The following is a 12380-nucleotide window of genomic DNA, read 5'->3' on the forward strand; positions in this document are numbered from 1 at the left end:
CCCCACTGGAAAAACTTAGCAGCCGTGTGAAGACAAACCCAGACGTTCCAGTCCTGTTGCCAGTGGAGGGGTGCGGTGCAGAGTCTGACCTGTAGAGATACCATACGCTAGATTCTCAAGCTATCAAACGGTATAATTTAAGCCTAATATGTGATGTGGAAGTTTCAATGTTCCTGTTCAGCTCTGTGCATGTGGGTGAATAAAGGCCGTCCACGAGATAAAAGATAACCACAGCGACATGACCCCAGCCTTGTGATTTGGTGTCACTGCAGCCACACCAGAACAAGTAAACACCCTCGCTTCACTACAGGAGCCAGACGACACACATGGAGGTCAGGAATAGTTGAGATTTTTGTAAGGAATCCTGCAGGAAATTATTTTTTGTTTAAAAAAAGCAAAACACGGCATGGCAACCTTTATCTGATAAGATTTTTCTGTAGCAGAGATACATACAGGTGTGTCTCTCCTCAGGTCCACATCATTATAGCATCGCTTCGTAGCGTTTCACAATCGGGCGTATTGACTAATTAATGTAATAAACAAGGAATTTGTGGTGGTGGAAAACATGCAACATACACAGGGTGTTTAAAAATAGAAAGTGTATCACATAATGTGAAATTATAAGGCAAAAGTATGTAAGGAATAAAAACTCAAGCTATAAGCATGACCATGTAGACTAAATAAACCAAAGACAAAAACTACAAATACTATAAAAACTATAAACTTTCACCCAAAACGGCTAATACTCGCTAATAGTTGGGTGAGTGTCCCAACTTTATCCTAAGCTAAAAAACACATTATTGGCATCTTGTCTTTAAAGACGAAATTTACTATTTTTTTCAGGTGCAATTAAATCAGTTTGATTTCCACAGATGAACAAAAAAAATAAGATTAGACATCAGTAATGGACGATTTCTTCAATGAATATTTAATGGGGTGTCCTAATTTTTTATACAGCAACTTCTGTATTATTGTATTGTTATTAACATCAGTCCTCACCATACATAAATATGCATGAATTTTTAAGCCTTTAACTACCAGTGTTAGCAATAAGAAAAATGTTCATCCCACCATCCTATATACACTTTTTTTAAAGTAATTATTTTCCATAAATATCTCCACTTCTGTCCCTTGGATAAAAAGTTTTTTTTTCAAAGACTTCCATAAAAATATTATGTATAACATTTGTAAATGTATTATTAGCCGTATTAACTCCAGTCCCCAATTATTCTACAATTTACTGAAATTACAAGTACTTAAATACCAATTATAGCAATAAAAATCAGTTTTACTGATAAACACAAATAAACCAAAAAGTTTTTATTTTAATGTCAGATGCAAATTGGAAGATTTAAAGCACATAAAAAAAGTGACCTGGTGGAGTACATTAAGAAAATGTTTTGAAGGTAAAAAGAGAATGGAAATAAAAATAGCTATCATGGGGAATAAAAACTAATTTTGAGATGAGAATGAATGGTACCTAAATGCTGAAGGGATCCAGATTGCTCTATAAAATATATATTCCAGGCTTTAAGCAAACAAATACAACCTAAAATACAGAAGCTGACCAAATTTTATCCAGTCTGCGTCAACGCCGACAAAGTTAAGCGAAAACAAAACAACTAAACGTTTCAGGGACCTTTGTGGGTCGGAATAATCTGATCTTTAACTGTAACGACGGCTGAATTTCAACAGAGAAGACAAAAGACATGAAAAGAAAATAGAAGTTTATTGAGTTTCCGAATCCTGCTCACCCTTCCACAGTCGCACAAACAACACAAACATGAGTTAAAACCAGGACACATAAATACAGTTTCTCCTGCGTCATAAAGCCTCAAAGAGGAAAACCTGCTGCAGTCACACAGCAACAAAAAAAGGGGGTTGGCCTGTTGTCTATCAAAACTGGAACAAAAGTAAAAACCTAAACAGAGGGTCAGGGGACGGCGAGCCCGTCTGAAGCTGAACATAAATAAAAGACGGAGGAGAGACTGAAGTCGGATCGGTGCAGCAGAGGAGCGAGCTGAAGGATTCAGATTGTCGAACTCCTCAGAAATAGTTTGACATTTGGCTTCGTGTCGTTTAGGAGCGATAACGTACTGCTGCTGAGTCGGCAAGCAGGGAGCGAGAGCCCGGCTCTGAGAGTTAAAAAAAAAAAAGAAGAAAGAAATTAAATCATTTGAGGATCAAAAATCCTCAAACAGATGTGAAAGCCTTTGTTTTGTGGTGCTGATGTGGCGCCACATCCTGTTTCTATTCGTAAACCCAAACCTTAGGAGCCGCACAGATTACCACCTTCATGCAGGAGCAGGTCACTTTTAGCTATTTTGGGGTTGATCAGGGGACTACAGCCTCTGTTAAGAGACCCAAACGTGGATCAGAACCACAGTTAACAGGAAAAGCTTTGCACTATTAACCCCTCAGTAAACATACGAGTGGATTATAGTGAGAGCTGGACGTTATCAGAAGACATCAGCTGGTATAAACTCGCATGCATTTATTAAAATTTAGGAACATTTTCATCACTAGTAGAGTTTCTGACTACTAGAGTTATTCCACAAATCATTAAACATCCCCATCATCAGTAGAGAAAATGACCTTTTGTTGGTATTTAGAGCACAGATCAACTCAAGTCTGGGTATTATGCATCTAATCCTGACCCAGATCAAGAACTACACCCCCCCACAAAATAAAACAAACTGCTAAATTGCTCTTTTCCAATAATCTCACAGGTGTAAATCTGACTAACTCAAACATCTAAATCATCACCGAGCAGAAAAACAAACAAGATATCCAATTTTTTTTCTTATCCAAACAGGAATATAAACAAATATTTTCAATTATAGAATAAAAAAAACTCAAAAATCAAGAAAAACATTTTTCTAGGCTAATTTTTCACCCTTTCCATACTTATCCTGACTTGGAAAAAACGAATAAACCAAATGTGATACTACACGACTGCAGGGACCCTGTTTTACTGTGGAAAAAAAACGAAATGCCGGAAATAAGCACTTTAAAACCAACGCTGTGTAACGTTACGTCTACCTGCCATCGGATCGTTGCTGAATGTCCAGCTGATGCGTATGAACTTCAGGCTGTTTAACTAAAAAAAAAAAAAAAAAGGATCGAACAAGTGACCGGGCTCCAAACGTCACATTTCCATCCTGTTTGTTAGGGGCTCATTAAAAAAACAAACAATAAAAACATGAACTATAAACTGTTTAGTTCATCGTAGAAGCAAACGGACTGGAAACCGCTGTTCGCCTTTATGTTTCCTGTTTCCGAATGAATTCAACACAGAAAGCCCGCGACGAGTGACGGCTGATACCAGGAGTCGCTCCGAGACGTCAAACTATTTCTGGGGGGGAAGGAATCCGACTGCATGAACGGGAGGGGGGGGCTGCTTTCACGCATGCAGACAGCAGGAGGATTAAAGAGGGCCGTTAGTTACAACCGGCCGACGACTCAAAGTCTGATTTGTCTTTCCCTAAACAGTCACTTTTCTTCTCTTCTGTACCGTAAGGCAAATTTAAAGAACGTTTAAAAAAAACGAGCCACCCCAGAAATAGCTTGAATCTGTTCCGTTTAAATGCGTGATGAATAAAAAAAATAAAATAAAATAAAAAAAAAAAACGACCTGCTAGCAGCATCCAAACCACGTTTCTGAGCGTCAGCCGGCGGCTCCGGGGGGGAGAGGAGGCCGAGCGAAGACGGAGGGTTCCCCGCCGCTCGCCGAACGCTGCAGCTTCTAAACGTTCTCTCCATCAATCAGCTGAATGATAAAAAATAAAATAAAAAAATAAAACACGGAAACAAACTGTAGTGCCACGCTGCGCCTCGGTTCCTCGGCTTCCTCAGACCTTCTGTTTTTGGCACGGATGAGTTCGGTACGGTAAACCTAAAGTTTGTCGTCTATGTGTGTGTTTTATTTTTCTGTCTCGCTCACACTTAAATCTTTAACCCCTTCCCCCCCGCCCATACGGGCTATTCTAAATCAAAAATAATACAGTCTTGACGATGGGGAGGGGGCATCCGGGGGAGCTGTAGAAAAGACAGGTGACCCCTCTCCATGCGTTCCCTTCGCCGCGCCCCTCCTGCCTCCTCCCGCATGGGGGGGGGGGGGGGGGGGGGGGGGCGCTCCTAGCGGATGGCCTTGACGGGGCTCTTGAAGCTGGAGGCGGCCTGCAGCTGCAGCTGGTAGGCCATGGGGTGGATCTTGAAGCCGTACAGCCTGCAGGAGACAAACAGAGCGCTGAGGGACAGCAAACACGTTCAACATCGGAAAAAGAGGAATGGAGGCGGTTTGTAGCGGCGTCAATCGTTTCCCCTTTACGCGTGATCACACACTGATAGTTTTAGAGATTTGGTAGAAACTTCTTATTTTTAAGAATGAGGCAACGGACGGTTAGGGGTGCCAAACTAGTTTCTATATGGGGACACTTTGGCATCATGAGGGCATCTGTACGGGTGCTCCTGTATAGATGACACTTTTGATTTCATTCCAGTTCACATAAAAATGTTAAAAAAAATTCACAGTAACATAAAACTAATACCATTAGGCCCAATTTAAACAGTTTATCTGGAAAAAAAAAAGTTGATATTGGGGTGAGTTACACTTTAAACTCATTCTGCATCACTGTCTCTCTCTTTGGACATTTCTGGGTTGTTTTAATGTGTTGTGGGGAAAACTGACATCTAGTGGCAGGATGCTGTTACTACACAGTAAAATAAATAAAAATAAATCAACATTTTCTACAGGAGGCAGTTTTAGCAACTTTATACACTTTAAAAGGATATATGCCTCTACTTTATGACATGATAGGCCTTTTTTAGGCTCTTCAGGACAGGATGAATTGCCTTGACGGACCAGATTCAGCCGCCAGGCCTTGAGTTTGACACAAGACTGACTGACTGATGGATGGATGGATGGACAAAGCGATGGACAAAGATGTAAGGAAAGCAACAGAAGGATGGATGGACGACCAGACAAGCAGTGAAGCATAGGTCGGACAAAAATGGCAGGACAGCCTGATGGACAGAGTAGTCGATGGTTGGACATAATGGACAGAACCATGGACAGATAGACGAGTGAAGAACTTCTAACAAACAGGACAGGCAGTAAAGTCTTTTTTTTTCCACATTCCATCTCATTTTCTACACTTCCTGTAATCTGGGACTCAAACCGTCTCCAGATTCAACGTTTATACGGAAAACCTAAAACCTGGTTTCTTGTTGACTCAGCAGGCCTGAAAAGTGACTCAGCACTTTAGCCTCATAATAAAAAAGCTTTTCCTATGGTTCTTATAACCAAAAAACAGGACTAGTGCTGCATGAAGCCAGACTTTAGAGAGAGCTGAAGGAACTCAGAGAAAGCTCTCAGTATTTACTGTCATTTATTAAATATTTATGCACTTTTTGCTGTAGATCATCGTTGGATTAATTTCCTCTGTACTATAACAGGCGGTTTTTTCAGCCATGAACCTAATTTTTCCCATTAAATCCCACCAACGCGTACAAAAACAAACCCCCGCTGAGTGTCTGGCTCATATAAAGATTAAACAACGGCTCTAACTTCAATCAAGCAACGACCGCGCCGAGTAAGTCTTACTAACCGTGGGACGAACTGGTTGGCGGGCCTCTTGGGTCGGTACTCAGGGTGAACCATGAAGAGCATGTGGGGGAAGCCGGTGCCAAAATAGGCGCCGTCTGTGTGGTGGTGTCTGGAGGACTTGGGTGTGTAGACGTCCATACATTTAGGGCAGTAGAGCTTCACCATGGCCTCTCCTGGGATGTCCGACAGGCCTGAGGAGGAGGAAGAAGAAGAAGAGAGGCAAAGAGCTTGAAGCGCAGAGACACAGGGGACAGCCAACAGTCACAGCATTCATTTGATCCACTGCAAGTTAAACCCTTCACTAAAACATAACTTTAACAAAGGAAACAGGTTCAACCATAGCAAAATAAATTTATTTATTTAATTGTGGTCGTGTTTCGTCTGTCAGAAGCCACAGAGCATCGTTTTAACTCACCGATGGGGAGCATGGGCTGATTCTCGCAATATACTCGTGGGCAATATCCAAAGTCTCCCTGCTGGTACTTTTCCAGCTGATCAAAGAAAACAAGAAGAAGAAGAAGAAGAAAAAAAAAACAAAGAGTCAACTTGACGAGATTTAACTTTTAAATCTGACTTTAAAGCATTTTACATCTAATTTCTCCACCATCACATTTTAAACCTGGACAAAAAGAAACACTGGAGCAAAGATTTGCCTTTTTTCTACGGTAAAAGACGACATTACGCCACAGTTTCTAAGATTATTTAACATGCTTCGCTGCTGGCTTACTGCTTGGAGAAAAGCTAGACGCAGCGCTAAGGTTTAGCCACGCACCCATTTATCTTTATTTTTATTTTAGGAAAAGGAGGAGGAAAGGTGACGAGCTAAACGAACCACCGGATCCTGCGGTGGATTTCAGACTTAAGGAAACAGAACCAGGCGTCGGTGCCGCAGCATCTCTCCTCCTGTACATGTCCATTTCTGATGTAAACATCAGAAAGGCCGACTCAGCTTCGTTTGGCTGCTAACCCGGTATAAGCTGAATATTTTATTTAGATTTTCTTCCATCTTTGTCCGGCGTGTTCCTGCCGGTACCTTTGGGTGTACACTGTTCTACGTTTAAAGCATGTTAGTTTGACTTTTCCTCCATTTTTGTTTTAAATATTTAATCATTAATGATTTCTCTATCGATTTTCTCCATTCTTTATATCCAGCACTTGGTTCAATACCTGCTGGTTTTAGGTTGGCCTGAACTGGCCGACACCAGGCGTGATGAGGCTGTAAACTCGTACGCACTAAACGGGCTGACCTGCAGCATCTTTTCATGAGGAATGAATCCGTCTGGCTGTACTGGAAGGTTTAGGTCTAATAGAGCAGCTTCCTACATCTCCTAATAGTCTGTACTGCAGCAAAGTTTCTCCTTTACTCCAAAAGTCCCATTTAAAGGCATACAGCACCCTCTGCTGGTGGTCTTTGGTCAATACACTACATAGCTGCAACTTCATTTAGTGTGTTTGTGTGTGTTGGGGGGGGGTTATGGTGCAGCGTCTGCTGTGAAGCGGGCGCTGTACCGATCCGTTGTGGTGAAGAGAGAGCTGAGCCAAAAGGTGAAGCTCTCGATTTACCGGTCGATCTACGTTCCTACCCTCATCTATGGTCACGAGCTTTGGGTCGTGACCGAAAGAACGAGATCCCGGATACAAGCGGCTGAAATGAGTTTTCTCCGTAGTGTGTCTGGGCTCTCCCTTAGAGATAGGGTGAGGAGCTCAGTCATCCGGGGAGGACTCAGAGTAGAGCCGCTGCTTCTCCACATTGAGAGGAGCCAGTTGAGGTGGCTCGGGCATCTGGTCAGGATGCCTCCTGGACGCCTCCCTGGAGAGGTGTTCCGGGCACGTCCCACCAGGAGGAGGCCCAGGGGAAGACGCAGGACACGCTGGAGGGACTATGTCTCCCGGCTGGCCTGGCAACGCCTTGGGATTCCCCCAGAGGAGCTGGCCCAAGTGGCTGGGGAGAGGGACGTCTGGGCCTCCCTACTGAAGCTGCTACCCCCGTGACCCGACCCCGGATAAGCGGAAGAGGATGGATGGATGGAAATCTTTTTAATTTGACTCTAATGATATTAAAACAGTTCTCAGCCTCCATTGTATGAATAGGACTGAACAAGAAATTTACAGAAGCTGCACAAAAAGTCATTTTTGTACAAGATTGTATTTGGAGCCAAATCCTCTTTCTCATTTGTTGCATTACTCTGATAATCTGGCAACGATTGAGCAACTGATGCTGCACTTATTTGATATTAACAGTTTAATATAGATTTTAAACAGCGATACGTTACCGATTCCCAGGTGCTCGTAACAACTGTTGCTGTACATCCATTAAATTATTATTATTTATTTTTTTTACAATTATCCATTAAGCCCGGTGGAAACGGGGAGCAAAGGCGGCGTCACATCAGCTTGAGCGGCACCTACCATCTGTGCGATGCCTCGGTTGGTGAGGATGTAGCGAGCGTGGATGAGGCCGTAGAGCATCTCGGCCGCCTGCTCGATCAGGTCGCTCTGGTTGGGATTGTCCTCCAGCTCCTCGTCTGAAGACGGACACAGCAGAGAAACGTTTCAGTGTTAAATGTTTCAGGCTGAAAAAATAAGTTCATTAGAGTAAAAAAACAAATCTAAAGAGTTGAAAATGAAAGACTTGTCATGTTAAGAGTTAGGATCAGAGAGAAAAATGACTTCAAACAAGCACAACAGATGAAAGTCAACATCTACTGCTCCTTTAATCCTTCTGCCGGGTCTTAGAAGGATTAAATGAAGCATGAAGTCGGTAAGAATCGCTTTACTGAGACCACAGACCTGGTTCAAGGTCCAAGATCATGTCCAGGGCCTGGCGGTAATGAGGAACCTGCTCATTCAGGCCCGTCAGGTTGAACTTGTCCTGGATGTAGTCCTCGTCCACCTGAAGTTCAGTTAAACAGAGGAAGTCAAAATCTGCATCTAGAATAAAGTAAACCGCGCATTGCCTCGTAAGCATCGTTTCCGTTCCATTTGTTTCTCCACTTCTTGAAAAGCGTTTTTGCCTCTTTACTTTTATGGCTGTGAAGACGAGCCGTCCAGCCAAAGTCGCCGTCACGCGTCTTTTCTCATCACCAGTCCAAGCCTGGCTGTTCATCTTATCTCTACGTCTACTGTAAATCTCCTGATTCAACGTATCAGTTCGCGTGGCTTAATCCTTTAAGCCCACGGATCATAAACCAAGAGGCCGCGAGTAAAAAAAGCCAACGTTTCCAACGTCATTTAGACGTTTAATGAATCTTTAAAAACATTTACCAGTTAAAGCCTTGACTTCTATGAACCAGTTGATCATTTTAAGACCCTGGGCTACATCGTTTCATCACTACACGTCACTGAAATAAAAGCTTTGTTGCTAAATACAACCGATAAAGTGGTTCACCGCCTCATTTGGACATCACTAAACACCGCTAAAAGTCGACTGTGGGATATTCACTAGCGAAGAAATTTCCTGAAAGGATTTATTTCCCAGGCTCCATCCCATCAGGGTACCTGACTGGGCCAGGAACTTACTCAGTTCCTCAGAGCAACACGCTCTTTCTCCACTATTTTATGCTAATTACTGGATTTTATTTGAAGAAAAAAAAGCAGGGAGTGGAGGAATCAATAGACAACAGACAAATAAGTGTAACGGAGGGTAAATAGACTGACGACAGATGGATAAATAAATGGAAGGGCAGAGGGATGAGCTGTTAGATGGACAGCTAGAAGGAGGGATTGAAGGATGGATGGAGAGTCAGGAGGATCAAACTGTTGGATAGATGGATGGATGGATGGTTAACCACATGGATAGAAGGGATGTAAGGATAAATAATGGAAAGATGGTTGGTTGGTTGGTTGGATTGGGGGGGGGGCAGGCCCGTATAAATGGGCCGATAGACAGCTGGGCGATGAAGTATGTACAGATAGATGATGGTCAAAGGGATGTGTGCCGGACGGATGCCGTTTAGGACTAACCCCAACCCCTTTCAGTCATAAAAAGACAGTTTTGCCTTTTTATTGTTTTTTCAGCATAAAACAGACCTGCAATAATATTCACAAATACTTAGAATCTATAGGTCCCCCTCCCAGAGTGTATGAATCGTGTACAACAGGGGCCTTAAACACCAGTCGTTGGGAGCCTGTGTCAGCCACCTTTTATCAAATCAAATGACTTTTCTACCTCCTTGGCAAGCCGTCAATTTGATTCAGGCGCGTTGAAGCAGACACGTCTAAAAGCTGCAGAGCTGCTGTACACTGCATAAAAAACAGGGACTCAATGTAAAAGTTTCATCAAGAGTCATTAAGTTTACTACAGGGTGTCTGGCCAAAACAGGATCAGAACCACGAGGGGAATCAGACTAAAGTAAAATCTTAGTCTTAGTTTTAATATAAAGTTATAGGAGATCAACATCACCAAGTGAAGCAGTGGCAACTTCTTTTGGTTGAACTTTCACTTACCTCACAAAAGAACTCATTTCCCCTCAGTCCACAGAACCAGGAAATCCACGACACTTCTTCTGAGCTGCTCATCTCTAAATGCCTACAGAAGGAAGCGCAACACAAGCGTTAAACGCCCCATCATCCAGGCGATCACAACCTTCACAGTAATCAGGAAGATTTCTGGTTAGTCTAGTTACAACATCTGCTAGAACACATAAACCTTACAGTAACAAATGTTAAGCCCGAGCAGCTAATCTTTGGTTTAAAAAATTAAAAAGATTTATGGAATTTCTCCTTCTCCGCCAATGTTAAGTGAATGCAACACACTCTGTCTGTACATAATGTATTAATTTTCTCATTAAAATGACCAAAAATGCTTCTGTCAAAGGTGAAAATAAAGTATGCGATGTGAAATATATCACCCGTGTGCTAAGCTATCAGTTCGGAGCTAAAACGGCTAAGTGTCCGGCTAACCGTTCTCTCTTAAGGGGCCGGTTTCTTGTAAAAACCAACCGCTAATAAACATTTAATTTCTTCAAAACGCATCGCAATGTTTAAATTAACTGCCGTTGATTTCAATTGTGAATACGTGGTGTATGTAGCCGCGGTGGTTAACGAAGCCAGCGTTAGCTCGCTAAGCTAAAATAAAAACGGCTAATGGCGCAGCGACAGAAAACAGGCCTCGGCGTCGAGACCGGCTTCCCCTCGAAACCGCTTATACTCAGCTTTTCGCTGCTTTCGGTTACATATTACGTCCAACTAAAATGAACACGTACCTGTATTTTTAACTTTTAGAGCTAAAGAAAAGCCGATTAACAGTTACAGAGCTCTCTCTCTCAAGTGTAAATAAAATGGACACCCCCTCCCGGTTCACCCAGCAGGCTCTTCTTCTCCCTGAAGAGGCTGGTGGCTCGCTGCTGCCCCCTGGTGTTTGCTTCCGGTAGTACAACACCAATATGGGTGAAACGTATCCTCCCTGTACGGTTTCCAAAACCATTTAAACGTCTGGAAGCAGCCCCCAAAGCTGAGTTTGCTCTTATAATTTACTAAACGATTTACTATGGATATATTTAAAAAGGACTTGTAAACTAATTTTAAATTCAAAACACTATATACATTCCCTTTGCCAATTACGGCAAAACAAAGAAACTAATTAATCTGAAGCCCAAATCAAGTCTATTTTTTGTTTGTTTGTTTACTTTACTCACAGTGAACCAGCCCTTGACGATGGAAGTTGAGCACCTCTGGTATAAAACCAACTTTATGTGCAGTTTTAACATTAAAAGTGTTTTGTTTTTTCTCATCCACCGTCTTCCATCCCTTCAAGGGAATCCAATGGCATTTCCCAGGCAGAACGGATGTGCAGTCACTCCAGAGTTCTTACTCTGCTCCAGGCTCTTCTAAAACTGGGATGTGGTCAGCAAACCATCTTCTACAAGTGGGACATGGTCAGAAAACCTCTAAATCCCTTTAAATTTCAACAAGATCCACCTTGAACCAGTACAACTACTACTGTATGGAAAACCCTCTTTTCCATATAGACCCAGTCGGGTGAGGTGTGTTCCTCGTTTTATTTTTGCAGTTAAATATGAAACTGTTTTCAGTAAATTGCTGAAACTCAAAGCCCATGCAATGATTTTTTCAGTTCATGTCATTGAAAGGGACGTCACCACTTTTTGAGTTTTAGGCGTCATTTCTTTCCAGTCACACAAGCAGTGCCAACATTCAAATTTAAGACTTGTGTATTGACTGCTTTATTTATTCTCACGTGTAGTTTTGCACAGCCTTAAATCCGAAAATTTAATTAGGAGTTTCTGGAAATAATATTTTGCTCTAATACGGGATTTCATCGTCTCGTTTTTGCAACTGGGTTCCTACACATTTTCCATGTAAAACTTTACTTTTTCTGACTCGTTTCCTGTCCTCTTAGCCCTGTCTCAGTCCATTTTAAAGCAAAAATACAAAAAAAACATAAATGGATATACAGCGGATGCTTCTAAAGTAGGCAGTTTTTAAATGCAGAACCTGCCAAAAAAAAAAAAAAAAAAAAAACTGAGTGGAATGAGGAGGATGGACAGACCGGTTGGAAGATCACAAACATTACAGTATGGATGTTTGGATGATAAACAAGTTTTGGAAAATAGTATCTATTCAGACCTAGAACAAACCCACCGTGAGGACTTCTTTAGTAGTTAAACCATGATGCAGACTATTTTAGTAGTTAGGAAGAACCTAAGGCATCTACTGCTCTGAAAATAGGTTAAAAATCTCAGTTCAACATATTAACACTTAATAAATTAAAATGACTAAAAAAGGAACATCAATTCAACTTTGTCAGAATATG

The 12380-nt window shown here is 42.0% G+C and overlaps 1 protein-coding gene across 1 annotated transcript; it reads right to left on the reverse strand.

Moving 5' to 3' along the window:
* Window positions 1-1710: 1710 nt before the first annotated feature.
* csnk2b (casein kinase 2, beta polypeptide) lies at window positions 1711-10951 on the reverse strand. Its single transcript, XM_012870461.3, has 7 exons — window positions 10813-10951; window positions 10055-10136; window positions 8399-8501; window positions 8018-8133; window positions 6024-6099; window positions 5610-5799; window positions 1711-4228 (listed from the first exon to the last, which is right to left on the reverse strand). The coding sequence occupies exons 2-7, from the start codon at window positions 10124-10126 to the stop codon at window positions 4138-4140; spliced, it is 648 nt and encodes a 215-aa protein (XP_012725915.1). The 5' UTR covers window positions 10127-10136; window positions 10813-10951; the 3' UTR covers window positions 1711-4137.
* Window positions 10952-12380: the final 1429 nt, after the last annotated feature.

The sequence above is a fragment of the Fundulus heteroclitus genome, chromosome 13, assembly GCF_011125445.2.
Source record: "Fundulus heteroclitus isolate FHET01 chromosome 13, MU-UCD_Fhet_4.1, whole genome shotgun sequence".
In the NCBI taxonomy this organism is placed as follows: Eukaryota; Metazoa; Chordata; class Actinopteri; order Cyprinodontiformes; family Fundulidae; genus Fundulus; species Fundulus heteroclitus.